Genomic DNA, 27,593 nt, shown 5'->3' on the forward strand with positions numbered 1-27,593 from the left:
CTCCTTACCTTCAAGATGAGAGTAACAATGTTGCACACATTCATGGCATGCTGTCAGGAAGGATTCCTTAGGTGGATCTGAGACATAATGGGGGAAAGCTGATGCAAAGTGAAATGGCCATCCCTGAAGAGGCTACCAAGTAATTCTTATACCTTTCATTGCTATTGTGACAACAGGAGCTTAGAAGGACAGATGGATAAAAACAAAGGCATTGGCTGGGCGCGGTGGCTCACGCCTGTAATCCCAGCACTTTGGGAGGCCGAGGCGGGCGGATCACAAGGTCAAGAGATTGAGACCATCCTGGCCAACATGGTGAAACCCCATGTCTATGAAAAATACAAAAATCAGCCACGCGTGCTGGCACGCGCCTGTAATCCCAGCTACTCGGGAGGCTGCAGGAGAATCGCTTGAACCAGGGAGGCCGAGGTTGCAGTGAACTGAGATGGCGCCACTGCACTCCAGCCTCGTGACAGAGCAAGACTCCGTCAAAACAAAAACAAACAAACAAACAAAACACAAAGAATAAAGGCATTAACACAGCTGATTCAACGCAACAGTTATTTGGAAATGGAAAATGTGAGGAAAGTTCATGAAGCTGGGTGGTGAGCTTGGAGTTGAGCGGGTAATGGGAATTTTGTGGGGCTTTTCCTTGCCTCTCCCTCACGTGGAAACGACACAGTCGTTTTGCTCTTTAAAGCCCAGTGCCTTTCTGGGCCCCATAACTGTCTACAGCAGGGCCATTTCCCTTCTAACATATCTGCTGTGAAATGGCACATGGGCTAGGCATAGGAACCTTCCAACTGGAACATTCCAACGTTCTCACGTCCAGCAGGTGAACTCGCAGAGTTGCCGTCACCTCTGGTGTCCGACTGCGATTTCTTTACCCCCACTGAGTCCCGTGAGACAGCAGGGCGAGAGACTGGACTTGGTCTTTGTCAATGTTTGTTTGTGTTTACCCAGAAGCTTGCAGGTTACTTCCCAAGTCACTTCAACATTGAAAGCTCAGTGCTGTCTTGCTCCAGGAGGTGCAGATCCGTCTCTTTTCGTTGACAACTGGGGCTTGAGGAAACCTCTTGTGACTGTTGACATTATTCCAAAGGTCAGAATTTCAAAGACCAACCATAAACAGATACTTTTTGCATCACCTCTCAAAACCAATGTGTTTTGTGGGGATGAACTGTCAGTCAGAAGGGTGCAGGGAGTATAGATGCGAAAAACAGAATCAGCTACTTGGAAGAAAACGCGCTTTGAGGACAATTAAGAATAAATGAAAGACACAGTGGCTGATGCCTCTTGTTGGGGAATTCAAAGACGGCTTCTGTTCCAGCAAGCAAATTATTTATCCATTGTAGTCACGTGACCGTAGACCAAATCAAAATGGCAGAGTCTGAGAAACTAAGTCTTCAAGGGTGCATGGGAGCTAGAATTCTTTCTGGCCATCTAATTGCCCCTTCAAAAGGCATAGTCTAATGGCTAGAAGTAGCTTCCTCCCTCCAAATGCATCCTCCAGTTTTGAAATCTCCGGTACATCTCAAGTGTCATGGCTGTAGTCATCTGAGAAATAGCAGACACAATGCGCCCCCTACCCCAGTGACTAAGAGCAAAAAAAAATTTCTAGAAGTAAAAAATCTCAAGGTGGCAGGGAACATCTTCCCAACGTCACTACCACCGGGTGCAGGGATGTGTCTGCGCCCTGAGAGCAGACCGCAGCGCTGGGCGTCCTCTGAACATAGCAGAGGCGCTCCAGTTCAAGTTCAAATTCAGGGTCGAGGGTTCCCCCTGCTAAGACTGCCAATCATCATAGGGGTCAAGGCATCAGAACTGCTGATTTTTCAAAAAATTTTCTCGTAGCAGCAGCAACCGCAGCAGTTTTCCTGCAAAGCAAACAAAATATGAATCTTGTTAATTCAGCAGGGCTTTTAAAATTATAATTAGTTGGTTGTGCCCCTTAGGAAAACCACAGATGATTTTTTTTAATAACGTATGTGTGTATGTGAGCGGGGAAAAAAAAGAAACCTCTTGATGGATGCCACCACTTACCAGAGTTGGGCTTTTTAATGTTTAGTTTGTGCAAGATATTTTTTTTTCTTTCCAACTTGTATTTTAGGTTCAAGGGGTACATGTGCAGGTTTGTTACATGGGTAAATTTGTGCAAGATATTTTAGGACTATTTGCAATATTGAAGGACAAGGCCTCTTTGTTTCACCTGAAGTACAGCCACCCCATCCATCTGGTCAGCTTGATCCCAGCATCAAAGTGAGAATGTGGCCTCAGGTGTGGGGACATTTCCACGGGCTTTATGACCACGTCTGACCTGGGGCCCGCACACGGCTACCTGCCATCATTCCTGTGGATCTGGGGAGTACCCTAAATTTATATCCCATAAGTTGGCAAAAGATACGACAGAGGTAACCAGAAACAAAATGCCACCAGGTTGATTTTGGGAATGTTTCCTCTGACAAATTGCAGGAGATGTATATGCCTCGGTTGACATTGTGAATTACGCCTTATTTATCGGCCTGGAACTTTTTCTTTTTCCACAGGAATAATCTTCAACCACCAGATTTTTAAAATCAATATTATCTCAAATTTGGTTTCCGTCATAATACATCCTGCCATAAACCCATCTCATCCTGACGGGGAATATTATTGTGAAGAATAATCTTTTTTTTTTTTTTCTAACTTCTCAAATGAGGCTGCTCCCAGAGTTAAAATCTTACATTAAGTTTTATTTATTTATTTATTTAAAGTAGGAAGGTAGGCGGGACATGGTGGCTCTTATTCCTGTAATCTCAGTGCTTCGGGAGACAGAGGCAGGAGGATCACTTGAGCTCAGGAGTTCAAGGCCAGCCTGGGCAACATAGTGAGACCCCACCTCTACAAAAAACTTAAAAATTAGCCAGGTGTGGTGGTGCATGCCTTTTCTCACAGCTACTTGGGAGGCTGAGGTAGGAGGATCGCCTGAGTCCAGGAGTTTGAGGCTGCAGTGAGCTATGCTGACGACACTGCACCCCAGCCTAGGAAACATCCAGATTGTGTGTATCTGAAATGATTCTTCCTTGGCCTGTGGTGTGACTCAGGTGAATTTCTGAGGCCAAGGGGGCTGAAGAGTGCAGGAAAGGAAGGCAGCCGGCTCCATGGCCGTCAGCAGGCTTCCTCAAGCAGTTCCAGCAGAGGCTGTGCCCAGCTGCCCCAGCGTGGCCAGCCCAAATGTGCTGTCTTCGTCCTCTGCACGGCCATCACTTCATAGGCTGCTGTTGTCTTCCATCACACCGCGTTCGAAACACCCATGTCTGTGAGGAAGGACTCTACCCCCTCCCATCACCATTTCCTCCTCATTCTTCCCCCGCCAGACCCTGGCAGCAGGCCCGCCTTGGAATGCAACCCTGTCACCCAGTGAATTCATTCCCATCAGGCCTCCAAAGTGGCTCCAGTCCTTATGGTGGGAAGGTGGTTTGTGGCAAACCCTCGGGGTTTGTGGTCGCTGGGGACAAAACTGCTTCTAGGGGAGAGGGTGAAGGCGGGGCGGGGAGAAGGAGCGGACACAGCCTGGTTGCCTGTGGATCCAGGCACTCACGGAGCAGGGCTGGGGCACCTCGCCGAGGGCCATAACCTAGGCCTGGGGGCACGAGGGTCCTTTCTTGCTCCAGGTTGTCCTCACAAGAAACAAAACTCTCTCCTACCTTATCGAGACTTTCATGTCCTTGCTGTTTTTGACAAAGAAGAATGGTCTTTGTAAATAGAATGCACAAGCCTTCCTGTTCACTTTTTGTGGATTTCTAAATAAGTGACAGGGGCATATGTAAGCTTCCTTTCCTCCGAAAGCCAAGTGTTTTCCTAGTACTGATGTGTGGCCTTTACTATGAGGTACTGATTCATTTCTACCCCATCTTATTCTACAAAAATTCAAGGCAACTTACAAGAATATGTACAATCAAAAAGGTTTGATATTTTTGCCTGGGTAGAAACCTCAGGCCCGGAAACAGACCTATCAGAAGAAAGGATGAAGACCAGGCCAGGCCTCATGGCTCACCCTGTAATCCCAGCACTCTGGGAGGCGGAGGCGGGCGGATCACCTAAGGTCAGGAGTTTGAGACCGGCCTGGCTAACATGGTGAAACTCCGTCTCTACTAAAAATACAAAACTTAGCCAGGCGTGGTGGCAGGTGCCTGTAATCCCAGCTACTCAGGATGTTGAGGCAGGAGAATCGCTGGAACCTGGGAGGTGGGGGTTGCAGTGAGCCAAGATAGCACCATTGCACTCCAGCCTGGGTGACAGAGCAAGACTCCATCTCAAAAAACAAACAAACAACAACAACAAAAAAACACAGTGAGCAGCAAGAACTCACTCACAAGTCATCAACCCTGTGCAGTTCCATGCACGGAGCTGAGAAAATGGCTGTGGACTCCCCGCCCAAGATTAGGGAGCTGACTCGCTGCAGGGTCCAGGCCGCCGGCAAGGACATGAATGTTGGGTTTTCTTAGAGTCCTTCATAAGTACATGTGCCTGTTAGTCTTCTCCTTTAGGGCTACATTGGGCTAGATTATTGATATCAAAGAAGGTATTCATGTGTAAACCCATCTCTCAATGATTCCAAAAACACCTGAGCTAGGTGGAGGTCCACATGTGTCTGGGTGTGTGTAGGAGGTGGTATTCTTTGGGCTCGTAGAGCAGGCCAAGATCAGGAAGCAGCTCAGGGGATTAAAAAACGTGGGCGTCAGCTTCAGAAACACCCAAGGGAACCACATTCCACCCTTTACAAGCTGCATGGCCGTGGGGGTGTTATTTAGTCTCTGAGTCTCTGAGATGCAATTTCCCCATCTGTACAAAAGAGGGTGTCACTTCCTCTGATCTCACACATTGTCTAAGGACTACCCCCAGACGGTTACCAGCACCCCCTGAGCTGGTTATTGATCCCTCCTACGCACCAGGCCCTGGTTTCGGGGCTTTGCTTGGATGCTCTCATGGGAGCCACTCAACAAGCTTAGGAAGTGAGACTCTCCCCAACCCACGAGTCAGGCACTGAGTTTCCTCCAGCAAGAAAGAGCAGAGCCAGGGTGCAAACACAGCATTCGGATTTCAGGGCCCTCCACGCCAGCCAAAACGCGGCTCTTCTTCCCACATAGTCTGTGAGCAAATGTTCCATTTCTTTCTTATTCCTGTCTCTTAAGGCCTTCACAGACACCTCTTGAGGGGACCCAAGACTAACCTTTCAAATGGGTGCCTCCTGTAGACTATTTGGTCACAAAGTCCTGGGCATCAGAGCCACGATTCTTCTTCTTCTTCTAGGGAAAGCAGAAGGCATGTGGGAAGGATTAGGACTGTTTCCATCAGGCCCTGACTATGAGCACACGTGAAAAGACAGTCACTTGCTACTGAGTAGAAGGTGCTCTTCAAGAGAGATTCTTGAAGCCTACATTCCCGACAACCCCCTGACAGACACCCTGGCCAACCTCGGAGTCCATCTCAGAGTCCAGTCTCCCCTGAGGCCCCTGTCACACGACCCTTCCTTCTCACACAGTGTCAGGGCCAAACAGCTCAGCACCTCATCACACTTAGGTGTGTTTTGCCAAAACTCACGCTGATATAGCACAAGAGTGCCCTGTCACTTGCGATACTGGGGCTACGATGACTGCAAAGATGAGTCAGACACAGAAACAGCTTCTTCCAAAAGTTTTCAAATTGAGTAGACAACGATAATGTGAATTCCACAAAGAGATTCAAGAACACAGAGAAAGAGTCCAGTTTAAGGACTGAGAAAAGCCGGGGCATTTAATACAGGCCTTAGACAAGTACTGACTTGTGGGCTGCTCTGGAGGCAGCAGTGGAGACAAGGCTCAAAATAAGAGCTGGGGGTGTCCTGGAGCAGGCCCTGACTGCAACTGGGTTGGGTCTGGTATGGACCATGGGGAACGTGTGAAGATTTTTTCAATCAAGGTCTGAGCTGTAATTAAGGAACTAATGATTTGGTAGATTAGGGAAGAGGGTGAGTAGAGGTTGGATATCAGTTCACAGGTTGTTTTATTAGTTCACTGAAAGGGCATGAGCCAAGGTCACAACACTGAGAATGGGAAGGAAGGCTCAGAGGCTTCTTAGCTCTGGGGGAAAGAAACCATGTCAAATTCGTGTCATGTTCCTTCCTCTGGCCCCAGAACCCTGGCTAATTCTGCAGCAGGTGCTGAGTTCTAGTAGATTCCTAGTTTGGGAGTGCTTTGCCCCACCCCAGCTGAGAGCTGCTTCTGATGGAAACAGGTTACACACAGATGGTTGGGGACGTAAGAAAGGCTGGGAGTCATCGCATGTCACCTTGAGCATAATACAGAGGGCAGAGAACTCTCGGATGTTAACTTCTAAGAAAAAAAAGTCCTTCTTAAATTTAGTGAGAGTCAATATGCTACTCAAGTGGTTACAAAATAGCAAGTGCTTTTAAGCTCGAAGCAAAAGAGACAAATAAAAATACACGAAAGACTTAACAATAGAATTTAGGTTGCAATGGTAAACAGTTTTGGATCAGAATTAAATTTTCAACTTAAAGGTAAATTCTGATTTTGTAAAACCAAGATTATTCTAAAAATAAGCCTTCTGGGAAACTTTAGTCTCAATATTTCCTTGAAAAGTAAGATATACTAAGTTTGAATATTGACTTTGAGTAACACTAAAACTGTATGGTACAAGAAAGGTTCTGGAAGCATCGCTCAGGTCCCCGGTACCCAGCAGCCCATCAGTGGCAGGAGAGCAGAGCAGTGAGGCTCTGTCCGGACTCCAGAGCTCAGCCCTGTCCTGAGTGTTCTCAGCTACAGACACTAATGTGCCTGTTTCATGGGTTGCTATGAGGAGTGAGGGAGGTATTTTTTGTAAAGCAGTTAGAAGGGTGCCTCCACAATGCCGTATAATTATAACTGTAATAACTAGATTTATAAAATGGCATTTGTTTTTCATTAAAAAAAGAAAAAAACCATCATCACTCTTGAACTATCTATTCACCTCAGGTACCAGCAGATGGATGGATACAAAAGGTGATTTCACTTGTTGTTACATGGTTTAAAAAATATTCTTAAACTTTTTAAACTGTACAATGTCATTAATTATCCGCTGTGGTTTCTATACTATCCTACCATGTCAAAGCGTATTTGGACACCAATAAGCTTGGATAAAAATACATTGGTGGAAAATTGGCTCAAAATAGGTTGGTAACCCTAATAAGCAGTTTATGTAGTCTGGATGAGGTACCCACTAGGTAATAAGTCTATTTTTACTTGACATCAGTACCAATTATCAAGGAAAGGTATATTCAGACACAAATAAAACTTAGTGCCGATGCTGAATTTAGAAATAAAGTTAATTTCAATAAAAACTGGATGTGGAAAAAGTGAGTACCGAAGGCATAGTCATTCCAAGGTTTGTTGGTCAGTGAAAAAGTTCCATTCCAAAAACCTCAGGAAATGGAGAGGATGAGGAGCAAAGGTGGAAGAAACAAAAACGTATCAAACCCATGCTATACTAGGGCAGGGCACCAGCCACCCTAACTGATGGGCACGTCAGACAGGTCCCTGGTGGGCCCAAAGGTTTGCATGGCGTCTTGCCTGTATGTGCATCTTGCCAGTTGAACATCCTAGATGTTCAGTAAAGTTACTTGGGCATTGCACATCTGTTTCTGTGTTAATTATATAATCCACAATCATTTGGATGGAGACAACACGAAGGAGGCCAAGAAGCCAGTCAGGAGGCTGCAGTCATTCAGGGAGGCATGTCCCAGGCCACGGTAACCATGGGAATGGAGAGAAATACACAGGTTCCAGAGGTCATTAGGGGATATCATGTACAGAACATGGAGGTAAATTAAACATGAGATGGGGGATTGCGGGAGAGGAAGGAAACAAAGAAGATGCGCGGGGGCTGGCTGAGACCGCTCCAGGGCATCCTTCCCTAGGAGGATCGCTGATGGTGAGGCGAGGTGCAGGGAGATGAGATTAGTTTCGGGGTGGGAAGATCCAGGTGGAAACATCTAGTGCACAGACGGACACACGGTTCTGCAGCTTAGGAAAGATACCTTTGCCAAAGAGGCAGATGAGGAAGTTGGAATATGAACATCTGTTAATTAAGGCGATGAGAGTAGATGAAGATTTCATTGTAAGAAGTTATTACAGAGAGTGGGCTAGGCTATTCACCATACTCAGTCTGTAGTCTAAGAGTCTCCTACACAAAGACTTGTATAGCTATCTGGACCAAGCTGAGTATTAGATAATTCTAATAGATTCAAGTTATCTAATAATTAGATTCGGTGCCCAGAGCAGACCAAGCCAGGTGAGCACAGTATTTAGAATGCTGAATTCTGTTTTAAGGAGGCATATTTCTCCTGAATGAATATTACTATATATTCTCCAGAACTTTGTATGTTTATAGGTTATATGTCTGTATGTATGTGCACATAAGACAATGAATTAATTCATTTTATAATGGATACAACAATTTAATAATAAACAGTTGTGCTGAAAATACTCTATTAAACAACAAATACATTATTTTTAAAATGTAAACTGCCCAAAAAAGCATTTTAAGGCCAGGTGCAGTGGCTCACGCCTGTAATCCCAGCACTATGAGAGGCCGAGGTGGGTGGATCACGAGGTCGGGGTTTGAGACCAGCCTGACTAATATGGTGAAACTCTGTCTCTACTAAAATTACAAAATTAGCCAGGCATGGTGGTGTACACCTGTAATCCCAGCTACTTGGGAGGCTGCGGCAGGAGAATCACTTGAACCCGGGAAGTGGAGGTGGCAGTGAGCTGAGATCGCACCATTGCACTCCAGTTTGGGCAACAAGAGTGAAACTCTGCCTCAAAAAAAAAATAAAAAAATAAAAATAAATAAATAAATATTTTTAAAAATGCATTTTAAGTAATTTAATACGCACACAAGATTTGCAGTCCATGAGAAAAGGAATGAGAAAGAACCTTATTTAAGGTTAAGGTGACTCTAGCATCTGATTTTCAAAAGACAGGCAGACAGGAGAAAAAGAGGAAGAGTAAGAAGCCGTGGTCACCTGGGCATTGAGTCTGGAGTGGAGCTTGTGGTCTGACAACCAGGGGTGCTTGAGCGCTTCGCTTGCACTTATTCGCCAACTAGAGGGAAATTCAGACGGTGATTAGTAGAAACACACCAAAGAAGGCCTGCATCTGCTGTTCAATTTCAGCTCCAGCCTCTGCCTTTGGGAGACCAGATGGCCGAATGTCAAACTCATGGTCAATTCTGCCTTCTCTTGAATTGTGTGCTATCAGTGATGGCATAGGTGACTATCAAATCCAATCAGGAAAACATTAGTAAAGACAAACAAGGCAAATAATAAAAATCCTTGTTAATAACTGAACACTTACTTTCAAATATAAGTAACCATTTCTGTAGTATAACATTTGAACTTAGTAAAGTGGATTCCTATCAGTCAGTTGAAAGATAAATATATATTTATTATTGTAAGAGCAAAATGCTACAATGGTTCTTGATGATTGCCAAAGCAGTTTACGTATTAAAACTTTTGAATAATAAATATTACTAACTTTTGAATTAAGAAGTTTTGAGTTAAATAGGTAGGGAAATAGAGTCGATGTAATTATTAAGAGAGGGACCATTAGATACTTTTACAAAGAAACAATATCCCTTTGGAGCTAGCAAAGGTTTATACAATTTTGGGAAATAATATGAAGAAGAATAATATAGATTTACTATATTCGAATTCTAAGCTCTATAAATTTGTTTGATGTGCTAAGATTTATCACGTTAAAACAAATAACCTTTCAAAATAAAAACTGTAGGCCAGGCGCAATGGCTCACGCCTGTAATTCCAGCACTTTGGGAGGCTGAGGCGGGCGGATCATGAAGTCAGGAATTCAAGACCAGTCTGGCCAACATAGTGAAACCCCGTCTCTACTAAAAATACAAAAAATTAGCTGGGTGTGGTGGGGCACACCTGTAATCCCAGCTACTCAGGAGGCTGAGGCGGGAGAATCACCTGAACCCAGGAGGTGGAGGTTGCAGTGAGCCAAGATCGTGCCATTACACTCCAGCCTAGGTGACACTGTGAGATTCCGTCTCAAAAAAAATCTGTAAGTGAATGCAACAGTCTGAAGTCAAAGAGGTAGTTCCAAGCAGTAATGAACCTTCAGTGTGTAGGATTGCTTCAATGCAATCGCTTCATCAGATACCAAAATATTTAAGTATAAGATTTGAAAAGGAGATAAGTCTTTATTACAGTCAATGAACTTGGTGACAACATCACCATTATAGTGCCAAAAACAGGCAGAGGTAATTTTTAAAAATCTCTTGACTTCCACCAACCGCAGTTGGAAGTGTGGTTCTGCTTTAGTGTCAAACATTTTCAGCTCTGGATCTCCAGAGCCTTCCAATGGCTGACCAAGGTGAAAAATGATGATTCTGCACTCTAGGGTCGAACTTCTTAAATCTGGCTATTAAAAAGTTAGCAATAACATTGTACGAATAATTAAACTTTTAATAACATTTCAAGTTTATTTTTGTACCCCAGAAATTTATTCTGTGATAGTGGTGTTTGGCTTTTGGCTTTAGTTTCATCCAAGCATTGACTGGAATTCTAAGCTTGTTGCCATCGGCCCAGATGGGTATCTGATGCTCCTTGGGCATTCATGAAGCCCTCAGACTGAAGGAGTGAGCAGCACTGGAGCCCACTGGGTCCACCTCTGCATCTGCTCTGAGCTGGCCATGTGAATGCAGCACTGCTCTCAGCCTCAGTTTCCCCATCTGTAAAATGATGGTCTCCACAGACCACAGGATTATCCAGAAGCCAAATAAGATAACACACAAAAGTACACGTGTAAAACAGGTTCGCAGTAAATGTGGATTTCTCGTCCTCTGAAGATTTGAAAGCGTTGACAGTTTCCATCTGTTCACTGCCTTGGGAAGGGTAATGTGCTAATAATAACAACCCTGGCTGTTATTGTGCTTTTCCATCAAGGTTATTATTATTATTAATCCACTATTTGTGAATTGTCCCTCTTGTCTGACTGATACTCCTAGCCTGGCTAGGTTCTATTCATTCTCTAGGGACTCAGTTCTGGCCTTATCTTTGTGTTAACCACATTTTATTACATCTTTTAAAAAAATACCTATCCTTTTTATTAGATGGTGAGTTACTGTAGGTAGGGACTGGATGTGCATCTATTCTTAACACATGACACATTTCCTGGCACACAGTAGGTGATTGACACTTGAATGAAGGCATCTCTTGCCAGGCTCTGTGCCAGACCCCCTGCCTACACTGTTTCCCCACTCCCTGTGACACCCTCCTACCTGTTGATCCATGGCCATGTGTATTGTGACTTTAAAGCCATAAAGATAATAAAACGGTAAGACAAGTGCTGTTGGTCCTGAAAGTCTTAACAGATTCAATCATTATATGGCTCAGGTAGAAAGCCATCTGAAACAGAGCGTTTGATGGGTTAATCACAATGCCCTTCTCCCTCTCTGATTCTAAAACGCAAATCCCTATATTCCAGTGTCACTCTTTTTCATCCACTGAATTTTGAATTAATGTGGTTTTAGCATAACAGAAAATAGAGGCCCATGTAATAGATAACAGCCAAATGTGTGGCCGTGGGGGAAGGAGAACTATCTGTTTGAGCCTCCGTTCTGCCAATTACTGGTGGTGTGATCATGGGCAAACCACCATAGTAGGTTCTCAAATGAAATGGTAGTTAAAGATTCAGCTACACAGAACCATATACAGCTTTGTAGAGGTGAAAGGAATCCTAGAAATACTTCTCCTAAGTCCTTCATTTTGACAGTGAGTCAACTGAGGCCCAGCAGGAGCCCATGGTTGGTACAGCTGCGTGATAAATGGCAGGAGGAGAAAGGTCTGTGTAGCTTCATGACCAAAGCAGTCCCAGACTGCAGTAGAGAGGGTCAAGAGGATCAAACCTCATTCTATCTGTGACTTTGCACTAGCATCACAGATGTTAGTGAGGGAACAGGAGGAGAAAGGTCTGTGTAGCTTCATGACCAAAGCAGTCCCAGATCTCAGTAGAGAGGGTCAAGAGGATCAAACCTCATTCTATCTGTGACTTTGCACGAGCATCACAGATGTTAGTGAGGGAATAAATTCTAACAGCCCTGGTGGTACGCCCTGCTTCCTGATCATCCCTACCGTGCCCAGAGCACAGGACGAACTTGGGTTACCTCTTCTCCTTAATCAGAAGCTTGGAGATGAACTCCTTGGCCTCCTCTGAGATGTCCTGAAATTCTTCATCCTCTAAGTCCCACCTGCAGGCCAGGATGTTGTTCAGCGTCTCGGCATCATTGTCACCCAGGAAAGGGGACAAACCGCTAAGTCTGGAGGACACAGGGTCCAGAGTGAGTATTTTTTAAACAGCCTCAATCCCTTTCCATACAGATTGCTTTTCTGGTTCTGCCATTCAAAGGTGAGAGAAGGAAAATAACGTAATCCGAAAGCATAATTTTATAATATATTATTGCAATCAAGAAAATGCTTGCCACTCCCACCCAACTCCTAATTAAACAACTGTGGCAATAAAGACAGCAGCAACAGAATATGAATATGAATATCAGCTTCCTTTTTAAATCACTTTACAGTTTGCAAAGTGCTACTACATGCTCAGATGGCAAACGCCAGGCAGGTCATCTCTGAGGGGTGGGGCTAGCCTGAGTCACTTAGCAGATCAGGATATGAGCTTTTTTTTTTTTTTTTTTTTTGAGACGCAGTCTCGCTCTGTCACCAGGCTGGAGTGCAATGGCGTGATCTTGGCTCACTGTAACCTCCGCCTCCCGGGTTCACGTGATTCTCCTGCCTCAGCCTCCCGAGTAGCTAAGATTAGAGGCACACACCACCAAACCTGGCTAATTTTTGTATTTTTAGTAGAGACGGGGTTTCACCATGTTGGCAAAGATGGTCTCGATCTCTTGACCTTGTGATCTGCCCGCTTCAGCCTCCCAAAGTGCTGGGATTACAGGCATGAGCCACCGCGCCGGGCCATGTGAGCTCTTTAATTATTTTTTGGTTTTTAGGTTGTGTCCTAGGAGTTACAGTGATTAATGAAGAGGACACACATTTACTTTTCCAAATGATGTACAGGGAAAGAATTCAGTCCTTTCACCCACAGGATTCAACAGAACCTAGAAAGCAACTGAGGATGGGACAGTGCTATTTATTTTTTACGGACCTCAATTGGGGCTTTTATTTAAAATGGCAAAACCTCAGAAAATAAGCATGGAGATGGAGAAGGGTCAGAGATGGGGAGAGCTACTCACAGCATATAGGCGATGACCCCCACACTCCACATGTCGGTTGGAAAGGAAACAAAGTCATAGTTAACAACTTCAGGGGCTAGAAATTCTGGGGTTCCAAAGTTCACCTTCAGCTTCTCTCTGGGTTTGTATCTGCGATGTAAGAGACAAAGTGGGAGGATGGAAGTGTCAATCAAAAATCATGAACACTGAAATGATGCAGTCTATGAGACAAAATAACTTCAGCCCTACAGCAAACTTCAACTAAACAAACATTAAAGGAACCCAAACAACGAAGAAAGAGTATCAAAAACTTGTACAGCGGTCCCAGAAAATTTAAAAGTCAAAATTCATACTGGGAAACCTTAATAGGTTGAACCAGTTGTGGGAGAAGCCGCTGTGAATAATTAGAACATCTGAATTATAGAAGATGACAAGAGGAAACCTGATACAGTCATTGACACGGGGATGACTGGAGTAAGCCTGTATTAATGAATAAACAGAGTACTGCAATAATTTACAACATCCATTTTATACACATCGTCGATGTGCTGAATTGTCCACGTAAACTCTTTGTTCCCTGAGGAATCTTACATGTGCCAGAACCCTTTGCAATCTTGCTTACATTGTTAATATTTTTAAAGTAAATCTTCTCTGTACAGATGGAACAAATATGAAAGATGAGGACAAACACTTGCAAATGCTAAATTAATGGCTTCTAATTTAATAAACTTCACTGCATTAGGTTTTAATTTTTTATACTTTTTACTGCATGCATTATAGAAACTTCTAAACACTCAAGTCTCAAATTTAGCAAGTTAAGGCCAAACATAATAATTTCTGTTAAATTAATTATAAATGAGATCATGAAACCAAGGAGCAGATCAGATATATGTTTGCAAAGAAAGGGCACCCATCATGTCCCCTACCTCCGTTCGTACACCTACGTCCAAATAGACATACCTTCTGGCCAATCCAAAATCAATAATTTTTATTTGCTTAGCATCCCGATTCACACACAGGATATTCTCAGGCTGCCAGGAGAAAGAGACACATTAGCAATGAAAACAACCATCATTCACTCAAATTGTCCTTGAACCACAACTAAAAATACGACGACGCTCAGAAAAAACGTATCAGGCCTCTCACTTCGGGGGGGCGGGCTTGTCCGTGTGGGCACTTTCTCCTTTAATTATGTGGTGGATGAGGTTGCGGGTATCCTGCCAACCCTGCATTACCCAGTCCTCTCCACGGCTTCACCGTTCACCCTGATGCCTGAGTTCAGGCAGAGGCCTTGAGGGGAGCAAGAAGAGGAGGCTGCTTCAGTCCTTCCCAAATGCACTGTGGAGGCCCGCTCAGACCCGACATCTGCCCCTCTAAATTATTGAGTATGAATTTCCCCTTCTTGGAGAAATAGTTTTCCCAAGATTTATGAGTTCCAAGAGAACTGACCTGCTCCATTTAAACAGCCACACTGAACGTGCACTGTACTGTGAATGTTCCGGCCTCCAGAGCTTCCCTTTGCTCAGCGCTTACGGGAAAGTCGCACGGGAGACGAGGGCTTTTCTCTCCAGTCATTCTTCGGTCTCGGCAGTTCTGAGGTTTTGCTGAGTTTGGTCTCAATGCCTAAATCCCCTGACTAAGTGTTCCCTTGGAGCTAGGCCCTGGTAAGGCCTTAGCCTGCTAACCTGACAGCCTTGGGGTGTAGGGGAGACAAGTAGGTTGTAGCGCAGCCTCAGTGCTCACAGAATGTCCGACCACTGCACCTGATGTTTATTGGGGTCGAAAAACGGAGGTCTGGGGAAAGTAAGTGATTTGATTTAAAGTCAAGACCATTTATAAAAGAGAAAAAAAGTTTTCAAAGAGTTAAGAACCCTCAGTCCCAACTCTTTATGAGCTGGAGGGCACCAGCCCAGAAGGCGAATGCCCAGGATCCCATTCCTCAGCCTTTAGTGGGAGCAGGCTCCCCCTCCCCAACCTGTCCGGATGGAGAAGAGGTTCCAATGAGATCAGAAATTCAGAGACACATTATGAAATGACACAGCGTCTCCTTATCAATATTCAATAGTACATTTGGTTGGGTAGAATATCTTTGGAAGGCCTTTTCTAAAATATCTCTAAAACAGATGTTTGTAAGTCAAAGTCATTATAGAGAAGGGGTGTTATGTGAAACATTTGGTTTCGTGCTTAAATAACTGATTGATCATGTATAAAGCTGTCCAATTGTGAAGGAGTACTGCGGCATCAAAAAGTTTGCAGGATATAGAGATACCGTTTTGAGGGCATTTCAAAAAGTTAGCCTTTTTATGATGATAAAATTAAAGAATGTTCATTGGATAAAATTTGCAAAACAGAAAAATATGAAACAGACTGTTTGTAAGTCACCTACAATCTCCCCCCACATAGTGACAATCATTCTTAATATTTTTGGCCCTTTTCCTTCCAAGGATCTTTCAGAAAAGCAGCTCCTTAATGACCCATCCAGCTGTCACCTTTTTTATGATCTTTGCATCCAAGCCATAACTAAAATTGCCCGCTGCAGGTCCTCAATCAATGTTACGAAGCCCCAGATGGAGTCATTTGACTTACAATAGGTTTGCTCTTAGTTCCAGTTGCCAATCAAATCCCGTTAGGGATATCTGCAGAATATCTACAGTCAATGAAAATGCTCCGTGAAAGCATGTATTATCAAACCCAGCTCATAGCCAGGCTTTTGCTAATGATTTTTAACCTCTGACTTTGTCATTTTATAAACCACTTCCTCCTGCTCTCCTCCTGCTCAAAAGTGAATGGGAAAGGCAAGGCACATAAATCAAGACAGTGAGGGAAGCCAAGTTATAGGAAGAGAGGCCCATGGAAACCTATTTAAGGAGGCTAAATTTATTTAGCTATGCAATCCCTGGTGACATGCAATAGATGGGATGTTATATAGAATATATATTTTACCTTACTGTCATGCTGTGCAAACAGGGAAATGAGAAAATGACCAAGCCACACAAGATGTACTTTATGATACTTAGTCCCAACGTGGGACTTGATCAGGGTTATTGGGCCTAGGTCTTTCATTGGTTGTAACTAAGACTACGTACAGTCCGATTCTAGGAATTTCATAGTGAGACATAATGAGAGCAGTAAAGAGGGAAGGGGCGATCAATAGGAGGAGAAAGAAAGGCGGCTTGGCTTCTGTGTGCTTTCCACCATTGGCAGGGGGGTGCCCACCCCACCCTGTCTGCTCCTTAGCACTTCGGCCCCGTCCTTCCAACTGCCTTCTGCTCCCTTCTCCATAGGATTCTATTCCACGGGGCAGCAAACCCACAGAAAACAAGTCCCAAAGTCCGGAGCTTCCTGAGTGACTCGAGGAGCTGCCGGCGATTCTTGGAGACCTGGAAAGGTTGGCTGCTACTTAGGGAATTCTGAGTTAGCTAAAATCCTCTCACCTACTTGTCCTGACAAGAGGGATACCACACGGCTACCGCTGCCGTGCTGGTGGTGGTGGTGACTGTTTTAATTCTAAACTTTCAGGGAAACCATTGCCATATAGATTTCCTTAACGCAGGCAAATTACAAGAATCTGAATATTAGCCCCTGAAGATGGAACATGCAAATACTAGGGAGTGACAGAAGCTGAGAAGAAGGAGATGAGGGTAACAATTCAGATGCTTATTCATTTCTGAAGTGACTGTACCAGTTTCCCCAGCTGGCACAGAATAGCAGACAGGGCCCACTCACTGAGCAAGGGGTGGAAAGGATACAAAATCTCACAGGACACAAAACACCTTACCTTCAGGTCCAAGTGGAGAATGTACATCTGGTGCATGTGCCTTATGCCCTCACATATCTGCTTCATGAACAGGATGGTATCAAGTTCCGTCAGATTGTCGTTCTCATCGATGATGCGGTCAAACAGCTCCCCACCGTCCACGCTGCACAGGGAACAGGAGCGAAACCCTCAGTCCTGATTTCCTAACCACCACATGCTTTTCTTGTAGTGACTTGGCGTGCAAGTTCTGCTACCTCTTCTGAAAGGTGTATGTGCAGTCATTTCTCTGCCTTCTTTGCTGTCTTACTTAGATGATTCTTACCTTGAAGGCCTGTATTTTATATACCTTCAATCTCACAAATGGAAATCCTCAAGCCAACGCTCCATCTTTTGTGTGTGTGTGTTTTTTTTTTTGAGACGGAGTCTCTGTCACTCAGGCTGGAGTGCAGTGGCGGGATCTCGGCTCACTGCAAGCTCCGCCTCCCAGATTCAAGCGATTCTCATGCCTCAGTCTCCCAAGTAGCTGGGATTAGAGGCACACGCCACCACGCCCAGCTAATTTTTGTATTTTTAGTAGAGATGGGGTTTCTCCGTGTTGGTCAGGCTGGTTTCGAACTCCTGACCTCAAGTGACCCACCAGTCTTGGCCTCCCAAAGTGCTGGGATTACAGGCATGAGCCACCGCACCTGCCCTCAAAGCCCCTTTATCCAGTGTCTTCAGCTCTGGGGTGAGCCCACATGTATCATGTTCTAAAGATGCTGAAGAGAAAGAGGACCCTAAGACCTCTGGGAGGGGAACTCCAAGCCCTGAGTCAGGGTCTCAGCCTTCTAACTCTCCAGTGCTTCTGTGTGGCTGGTGCTAGACACAGTAATTTCCCTCATCCTCCGGGACACCTTCCAAGACCCTTCATGGATGCCTGAAACTGTGGATAGTACTGAACCCTGTATATACTATGTTATTTTCTATAGATATATAACTCTGATACAGTTTAATTCATAAATTAAGCACAGTAAGGGATTAACAACGATAACTAAGGGTAAAATAGAACAATGATGACAATATGCCAGCTGCACTATTCTTGTGCTTTGGGACCATTGTGAAGTAAAATGAGAGTTCCATGAACACAAGCACTGCGATGCCTCCACAGTCGATCTGATGACCCAGTCGGCTACTAAGTGACTAACCGCAGGGAGTGGTGGAGACGCTGGACAAAGGGATGATTCACGTCCTGGGTGGGACTGAGCGGGATGGTGGGAGATTTCATCAGGCTACTCAGAACAGTGTGCAATTTAAAACCTGTTGATTGTTTACTTCTGGAATTTTCCACTTAATATTTTGGAGCCTAGGGTAACTGAGACCATAGAAAGTGAAAGTGTGGATAAGAGAGGACCATGAACCTATACTTTTTATTCAAAATGCCTGATTGCAGAATGAAAAACAAAACGGAATCACAATATCGATTCAGTGTTGGAATTGCAGTCGGCCCTCCCTATTCATGGATTCTGTTTCCACATGTTCAAACAATCGCAGATAAAAATGTTTGACCAAAAAACAATAAACATTGACAATACAACAACAAAAATAATACAAAATTTTTTAAAATACAGTATAACAACTGTATACGTGGCATTTACAGTTTATCAAGTATTATAAGTAGTCTAGAGATTATTTAAAGTATTTGGGGGGATGGGCATAGGTTATATGCAAAAGACTACACCATTTTATATCAGGAACTTGAGTGTCCTCTGGTTTTGGTATTTGCGGGGATCCTGGGACCCTCTCAGATTCCAAGTAATGACTGTACTCGGTTTCTAACTAACCAGTCCTTATGTTTTTATAAAGGTGAGTTTAAATGGAAGCTTCTTAGCCCGAATCATCAACCGTTTTTGACATGTGAATACGGTGAAAGTAAGACATAGCTCTAAAACCACTTTCCTCCAGGTTGCCCTGGCTAGTATTTAAGCTTGATTTTTGACAAACAGCTTAGATACAAAGCTAGATCTACTTGGTCCCGCTACTTCTTATCAATAAAATCCCGTATGGAGACGCGTAATCCCAAGTCGTTTCCCTTCGAGAACTGATGAGATTGTGTGATCCACGCGAATCAGAGTCTGCGGGGACAAGCTTGGTTCTGGCCCCGCTGCAGCAGGACAGAGCTACTGACGCACAGTCATGGTCATGAGTGGGTCAGGGAGGGGCAGAGGGGATACGCACTACTCCATGACCAGGACAATGTCGTCCTTAGACTCAAAGGCATCGTACAGCTGGATGAGGTTCGCATGGTCCAGCTGGTTCATGACGCTGATCTCGTTCTTCACCTCCTCCTGAGAAGCAGGAAACAGTGCATTAGTGTGGCCAAGACAGGGCAGGGAGAGAGGGGACCACCTCCCACAGGCTGTACCTTGTCCTTCATGCCTCTGGTCTTGATGATTTTGGCTGCCAGCTTCAGACCTGTGGCCGTCTCCTCACACTTGTGAACTTGGCCGAAACGCCCTCTGCCAAAAAAGAGGAAGCGGCGTAGCATGAGGCCCTGTGGTCAGCTGCCACGTAGACAGCACACAGTGGCCCCAGTATTTCTCCTGCTAAGTCTGGATGAGCAGCCCTATGAGGAGTTCTTTCCATAAGCTTCTAGAACGGTATTTGTCAAGGTGTGGTCTGTGGGTCGCTTGCATCAGAATCACCGGGGAGCTGTAAAGAAAGCAGGTTTCAGCCGGGTGCGGTGGCTCACGCCTGTAATCCCAGCACTTTGGGAGGCGGAGGCAGGAGGATCACGCGGTTAGGAGTTCGAGACCAGCCTGGTCAACATAATGAAACCCCGTCTCTACTAAAAATACAAAAAATTAGCCAGATGTGGTGGCACACGCCTGTAATCCCAGCTACTTGGGAGGTTGAGGCAGGAGAATTACGTGAACCCAGAAGGCGGAAGTTGCAGTGAGCGGAGATCGCGCCATTGCACTCCAGCCCAGGTGACAGTGCAAGACTCCATCTCAAAAAAAAAAAAAAAAGAATCCAGGATTCTGGGCCCTACCCCAGACCTCCTGAGGCAGGAATCCAGGGGTAGGCCCCAGAGTCTACATTTCAGCACATTTCTTGGGTGATTCATATGCACCCTAACATTTGAGAACCACTTTTACAGACAATGCAGAACCTTTCTAAATACATACGAATGTTAAAAGCTGGGCTTTGTCAGCATATGAACAAGAGAGCCCACCTTCAGATATATAAAATTATTTTTGAAAACTGCATATGTAACAGTACTGCATATATATCCATCTAGTCAAGACTGCGTATTGCCTAGTCACCTATGAGCTTGAATATAATCGTAAGACAGCTTCTTACCTACATAATCACATACAGATGTGCACAGTTGTGAGCAGTTTTAAATCTAATTTGCTTACTTTGATTTCTTATTTAGTAAAATAAGCTAGAACACGTGTCCCTGCTCTGCAATGCTGGATGTCACAGTCGGGAGTGAGGAACAGCTTCCCTAGCAACACAGTGAACCTGAGGCAAGCCCTATGACAAGGCAGAGGACTTCAACGATGAAAGTCATGGCAACGCTGGACAGATGCAGGAGCACTGACGGCCGCCACATCCCATCCTGAGGCTGCACACTCAGCACAGAGGCAGATGGATCTTGGAGAATGACACAGGATTACCATAAACATAGCCACGGGGTGACTTCAATTCCAACCTCTGTTCCAGATGGAGTCTCTATGGGAATACATGGACACAGGCCCAGCCACCTCTTAAGCGGCTGTTATGAAAATGTTTTGTTTTGGTTTTCCCTTCACTAGCAATGGCCCCAGAACCTCCTGAGCCAGCAGTGGTGCCCATCACTGTCTGACTTTCCAGCTCCTTCAACCCTCTGACTCTTTCCCCGATTTATTCTGCAAGGGCCCTGAAGGTTGAGGCCAACTCCCAGGATTCATGCTGGTTCAACACAGTGATAACCTTATGCTCATTGAACATGCCAAGCAGGGATGACAGATACCGTCGAGGTCACAGGGCAGGAGATGAACCCCCAGGAAAATTCAGGGGCCTGCCCCTGTGGGCAGGTGTTTTGGGATCCAGTGATCCTTGGCATGTTGCAATATTTCTGCCAAAAGTAAAAGATAAATTGCTGCATCTTGAACCTCCTACCACTAAAAAGGAGGTGCAGCACTTGGTGATGTCTGCATTTTGAAGGCATCCACGCACATTTGATCATGCTCCTCTAACTTATTTGCTGAGTGAATTATGGCTGCCAATTTTGGTGAAGCCCATAACAAGCGCTGACGGGCAGCTGGTCTAGACTGCAGTACCAAAGAGAAGATCCCATGGTGCCCAAACAGACAGAAAGGAAGTTTCGAAGGAGCAATTGACAAACCTTGACCAGAAAAACAGCACAAATCCTGGGAATTCTTTCAAAACTTCTTCTGCAAATAACTATTCTCGGTTAGAGAAATACTTGCTTGCTTGCCACTGATGTCCCTGAAGACCCAAATACCTCAGGCTTCCATGGCACCAGTTCATGCTGTGGAATTCCTGTCTCTCCCTCAGCCCTTTCCCGCAGTCTCATGGGGCATTCTATGAGATCAGCCAGATGAGGAAAGCAAAGTCCAGGTGGTTCCATTCGGCGGAGGGCAAAGAAATACAGAGTGGGAAGAGGAAGAAGGGACTTCACGAATATCAATGACTCCCTGAAGACCACTTGCAGAAGCCTGAGCTGCAGTAGCAATGCATGCTTTCTTTGTGTTGGTGAGTACATTTTGTATGCATACGTGCAGATGTTCTGCCTTCCTCTTCCTATTTTACACAGACATGCTGATGGCAGCAAACGTTGTAATTTAGACTTTGAGTTACAAGATATCATAGGGGGGTTGTGAAAGAAGTAGAAGAAAGAAAGAACACCCTCTCACCACCCCCAGCATGAAGCTGGTCCCTGATGGACTTTAATTTTCTTTCTGGCTTTTTTTCTTTTTTTTTCTTTTTTTTTTTTGAGACAGAGTCTCACTCCATCACCAGGCTGGAGTGCAGGGGCCTGATCTCAGCTCACTGCAACCTCCGACTCCCTGGTTCAAGCGATTTTCCTGCCTCAGCCTCCTGAGTAGCTGGGGTTACAGGCATGTGCCACCACACTCAGCTAATTTTTGTATTTTTAATAGAGACGGGGTTTCACCATGTTGACCAGGATGGTCTCGAACTCCCGACCTCAAGTGATCTGCCCGCCTCGGTTTCCCAAAATGCTAGGATTACAGGCGTGACTCACCACGCCCGGCCTTTAATCTTCCTTCTTTAGGGAGAGTGTGCATTTAAATGTCCCTAAAATAAGTTATTTGCTGAGCAAAGTAATCAATTGAAATGGATAATAGTGGCCGGGCGCAGTGGCTCACGCCTGTAATCCCAGCACTTTGGGAGGCCAAGGCGGGCGGATCACAAGATCAGGAGGTTGAGACCATCCTGGCTAACACGGTGAAACCCCGTCTCTACTAAAAAATACAAAAAACTAGCCGGGCGAGGTGGTGGGCGCCTGTAGTCCCAGCTACTCAGGAGGCTGAGGCAGGAGAATGGCATAAACCGGGGAGGCGGAGCTTGCAGTGAGCTGAGATCCGGCCACTGCACTCCAGCCTGGGCAACACAGCGAGACTCCATCTCAAAAAAAAAAAAAGAAATGGATAATAGTAATATAGTAACAACATAAATGAAAAACCAGCAGCAATGACAGAAAGACCTAATACAGGCCACAAGAACTACACACTGTTGACTCATTTCTATGTTCTGTCTCCTGGAGGCTGCACTATGGCTTTGGACAGCTGGTCAACCTTCTGGTGACTCACAATGGGTTTTTCTTTCTTTTAGACATTACAACATGGGAAGTAAAGCAGATAATAAACGTGGAGTTTAGTCACCACATTAACCTTTCTGGCATCAGTGACAATTTTCAGAAATGGATACGGTTTCTTAAAATGTTTGTTTCTAACGTTTCTAGTTCTCAGGTCAAGACAGGCAGACATTTACGAAGTCATCTGGCCCCGTGTCTTTGCACACTCTCCTCTTTTGGTGAGAGAATGCTAATAATATTCAGCATGACTCACCCTCCTAGGATTTCTGTCTTGCTCACAGTATAGAAGCTGTTGACCGCTCCTTGCTTGGCTGTCACAATACGATGATCAAATGGGGCAGGAGGAGCCGGGATGTCAACTAGAAGGTGAGAGAAACAGAAGGGCCATCTGTCAAGCAGCCTGACCTCATCAAGGCAGCAAGCCTGGGCCTCATAGTAAAAATGTGCTCATTTAATAATAAAATACAAGAAGCCATCTGTTTGATTCCTAATGATCCAGGGATATAAATTTCCACTTGAGATTATGAGCTGTGACTCATAAAGGTGATCCTGACACCTCTGAGAAACAGTGTCAGGGCGGCTCAATGGTTGTCCATACCATCTTCAAGATCACTTTTGGAAATGTTAAAATAGTTGAAAATTTCCAACCCAACACAGTCCAAACAGGTAATACTTCCAAGCCTGAGACCATTCAAATTCAAACGTGAGAAATTGTTTGATCCATTTTTAAATGCATTACTGATATAATCCATTATTTTAATTAAAGCAGAGAGAAAAAAGAAAAATGAAACATTTCTTCATGTTATTGAAATGCTTGATATTATATATTACTTTCCAAAACGTCTTGGACTTTATTTAAGACACATTTAAGGCACAAAGATGAATTTTTCCTGGCTGGCTGGAAATAAAACACCCAATAAAACCAGGTAAGTGTGTATTCAACAGTGATCAAATTTCTTCCACTTTCTCCCCTTCCACCTTAAGTGTTTAAACGCTCGTCCACATCAGCAACAGCTCTAACATACAGAATTGCTCAGGGATATTCCTCCCAGTATTCTTTTACCTTTCCATGACTACTGCTGTTAAAATTGGCTTGCCGTGAACCTGCTCATTCTCTGCTAATTCATTTATTAAGCAGCTACTGCATGCATACAATGAGAATACAAAGGGAGGTAAGTAACAGTTTTGCTTTCCAAAAAATCTATATTTATTTAACAAACGTTTCTTGAGCATTTACCTTATTCCAGACACTCTGCCAAGTGTTAATATTTTTTTAAAATTCAGAATATAAATCTCTGGGAATCTGATTTGATATGGACATCACCTCTCATCGCGTAAATATGCTGAAAACTGAAGTCACGCGAGAAGCGTCTTGGTAACATTCACTGTTTCAGTTTAATAAAAAGAGGGAGTTAAATACACAAGCGGCATCGAAATGGCGTTCTATCTCCTGCGGGCTGTTAGACTAAATGAAATTTAGTCTGCAGTGCTTGCCGGAAAAGGTTAAAGAGCCTTAAAAGGCCGGTACAAAAGCCACTTCCTACCCAGAGGGGTGGCGCCATCTTGCCCTCAGGTCTTCATCCCCGCGGGCTCCCGAGGCGGCCCTGGGAGCGCCTCCGCTTGCCTGTGTCTTCTGACACGTGGGTTCTCCCCCGTGCCCACTGCGTCTACCCTGCGCTTTCGCTGCCCTCGTTGGCCAGGCGCCCTCTGCCACTCTACGCTGACTGCTGCCCGGGCACTGCGGTCGGCATTCCAGAACACGGATCCTGCTGCGGAACCTCCCGGGATTCGTGGGGGTAGAAATGGCCCCTCTGCTGCTGACACTCCCGGAAAGTCAAGTCCAGTTGCAGCTCTCAAAGTTCCAAGAAGAACATAGTCAGATGGTGAAAATTCTTAGAACGAAGACTTTTCTTAAAACAGTGTTTTGGTGCCGGGCGCGGTGGCTCAAGCCTGTAATCCCAGCACTTTGGGAGGCTGAGGCGGGCGGATCACGAGGTCAGGAGATCGAGACCATCCTGGCGAACACGGTGAAATCCTGTCTCTACTAAAAATACAAAAAATGAGGCGGGCGTGGTGGCGGCGCCTGTGGTCCCAGCTACCCAGGAGGCTGAGGCAGGAGAAGGGCGGGAACCCGGGAGGCGGAGCTTGCAGCGAGCCAAGATGGCGCCGCTCACTCCAGCCTGGGCGGCAGAGCGAGACTCTGTCTCAGAAAAAACACAAAAAACAGTGTTTTGGTGAGGAGGACGTGCGCTCCGTGACAGAGGGGACCATTTCGGTGCTTGGAGAGGAAATGGAGCAGCATGCCCCCCATCGAGTCTACGGGTGTAGATAAGCGGGGTCCCAGAGAATGTCTCCACTGGCCAAACCGTGACCCCAAGTTATTCCACTGGCGCTTAACAAAAGCCGTCATTCTGTGAATACCTAACTAATCTGATCTTCATTTTTTCATTTCCTTTCCTTAGAGAAGAGAGAAATTATTAAATTATAGCATGATAAAAGAAGCAATAATCTCTCTGAATCTTTTTTTTTTTTTTTTTGAGGCGGAGGCTCGCTCTGTCGCCCAGGCTGGAGTGCACTGGCGCGATCTCAGCTCACTGCAAGCTCCGCCTCCCGGGTTCCCGCCATTCTCCTGCCTCAGCCTCCCAAGTAGCTGGGGCTACAGGCGCCGCCACCTCGCCCGGCTAATTTTTTGTATGCCAGCTACTTTTGTGTATTTTTAGGAGAGACGAGGTTTCACTGTGTTAGCCAGGATGGTCTCGATCTCCTGACCTCATGATCCGCCCGTCTCGGCCTCCCAAAGTACTGGGATTACAGGCGTGAGCCACCGCGCCTGGCCAATCTCTCTGAATCTTAACGGCAGTAAGACTCAACAATTATCAGTGGAAGAATTGACCTAATTTCCATTTCTCAGCAGCTCTCGACCTTACTGAACACATCTGGCAGTGATGAAGTTTCTTTCTTAGCAATCATTAGTATTTACGCTTAATTCTTGGAAAATTAAATTTCTCCAAGATGAGGTTTCAGATACATTATTAAAAAATGAAGTAAGAATTGTGTTTTAAATCCCTAAAAAAGACCACACAAGTGTTTTGATACTTTTGTTTCCAAATAGATACTGTGATATGTGATTACTCATAACTTTGAGTAGTTCATTTTAATTGGCTACAATATTACCTTAATCTACATGTGAAACTGTGTAGTTGAGAAAGAAAGTCATTCAATAATCTACATCTTACTTCATCCTCACTATATTTCATCCTCACTATATTTGGGAAAATTATTATTTATAATGGAGTAGGTAAGCTTTCTCAGATTTAGGTTTTTAAATTACAGATAAATCTAGTCATTATTTAATTCTTGTCCTTAGGAAGGATATGTTCTGTATTGCTAAAAATAAAAATATTTTACTTGATCTTTAAAAAATACTGATTCCTGTGGGCACTATTAGTCATCATCTTTGTCTACCAGTTGGTAGAAAACATAGAAAATAATAAAATGCCTGAAAATATCACAGGCAAGAAGAAAAAATAATGGCAAGAAAATGTGGCCATGAAAAATTCATGTAAGCTGGAAAACTGAGTTATAAATCATCGCTTCAAAACCCTCTTCATTTATCCTTTTAATAAGGCCTTAAACTGCAATGGCACATAGATCTACAGAAAGCATTGCTGTGGATATGCAATGCTGTAACCCTACCTTTCAGGAAATTGGTCACCATTAGTCTGATACATGTATTGATTTTTATTTGGACATTGGTCCAGCACTGTCTCATGTACAGTTGCCAGTTCTCTTTTCTTCTCAGCTTCTCTTCCACTAGCAACTTCCTTATAATTAAACCCGTTTTCTCTTCTTCGAACACTGGGTGTCCGTTTTTATCCACAGTGGCTTGTTTCTCATTCACAGCACTATCACTTTCCTGTCTATTCAGGCTCTCTGTGCTTGAAATGTCTGTTCCATCTATATTCTCTTGGATCTATAGAATTTCTTGGAGCAAAATCTTCTACTTTGTCTTGTCTTTTTGTATGAAATATGGCAAGACTTCTATGAACTAGAGAGGCATTGGTCTTCTCAGCATTTTTCTTGTTGAGTTTATTAACGTTTTCTTTCTCAGAGGAGAGCTGATTCTTCTGGGTAGATCTCTCTAGAAGCCACCATAGGACACAAAATATTTTAATGGAGAATGTAGGTGATCAGTATAATTTTGGCTTTCTATAATGGCATCTTTATCCAGGTTTCTTTTTATCAGCAGATATAAGCTTTTAAAAGCAGAGTGGAAGGAAATATGACCAAGTGGGTTCCAAAAGATTTTCTTGTTTGTAAGTAGTAAGACCCAAAGACAAGCAAAAAAAAAGGGGGGGGGGGGGGGAGTATTTTTTTAAAAAATACAAACATCACTTCTTCCTACACAGGGCTTTCTGAATGTGCAACTTCCTCTGAATAACAACAGGACTTTTATAACAGGACTTTCTTTATTCATAACTATCTAGTTTTCTAAAGATGTTACCTGCAAGGGCTGATGTCCTTCTGCTTTTGACAGGCATCCTTTCCGTCAGGTCGGCGTTTGACCACACCTCCTTCGCCTGTGGAGGCACAATTGAGTAACTGAAGTTACATATCACATCTGGGCTTTTCAACCTCAGCACTCCTGACACTTGCGCTGGATGATTCTGTGTGGTGGGGAATGTCATGAGCATTCCAGGATAGCAGCATCGCTGGCCTCTATCCACCAGATGCCAGTAGCAC

The 27,593-nt window shown here is 44.5% G+C and overlaps 1 protein-coding gene across 4 annotated transcripts in view; it reads right to left on the reverse strand.

The window, feature by feature from the left end:
• Positions 1 to 401: 401 nt before the first annotated feature.
• Positions 402 to 27,593, reverse strand: part of MYLK4 (myosin light chain kinase family member 4) — an 87,530-nt gene continuing 60,338 nt past the window's right edge. For 2 of the 4 annotated variants that reach the window (XM_009204346.4, XM_009204348.4), the window contains 11 exons: positions 27,355 to 27,430; positions 23,104 to 23,209; positions 19,428 to 19,521; positions 19,241 to 19,350; positions 17,048 to 17,189; positions 14,230 to 14,300; positions 13,291 to 13,419; positions 12,202 to 12,354; positions 9,041 to 9,119; positions 5,210 to 5,285; positions 402 to 1,874 (listed from right to left, as the gene is read on the reverse strand). In XM_009204346.4, the coding sequence (XP_009202610.2) occupies positions 5,235 to 5,285; positions 9,041 to 9,119; positions 12,202 to 12,354; positions 13,291 to 13,419; positions 14,230 to 14,300; positions 17,048 to 17,189; positions 19,241 to 19,350; positions 19,428 to 19,521; positions 23,104 to 23,209; positions 27,355 to 27,430 (1,011 nt within the window). In that variant the 3' untranslated portion in view covers positions 402 to 1,874; positions 5,210 to 5,234. The remainder of the gene's footprint in view (positions 1,875 to 5,209; positions 5,286 to 9,040; positions 9,120 to 12,201; positions 12,355 to 13,290; positions 13,420 to 14,229; positions 14,301 to 17,047; positions 17,190 to 19,240; positions 19,351 to 19,427; positions 19,522 to 23,103; positions 23,210 to 27,354; positions 27,431 to 27,593) is intronic. The other 2 variants (XM_009204347.4, XM_009204349.4) reach the window with 2 other exon arrangements.

The sequence above is a fragment of the Papio anubis genome, chromosome 6 (genome assembly GCF_008728515.1).
Source record: "Papio anubis isolate 15944 chromosome 6, Panubis1.0, whole genome shotgun sequence".
NCBI lineage: Eukaryota > Metazoa > Chordata > Mammalia > Primates > Cercopithecidae > Papio > Papio anubis.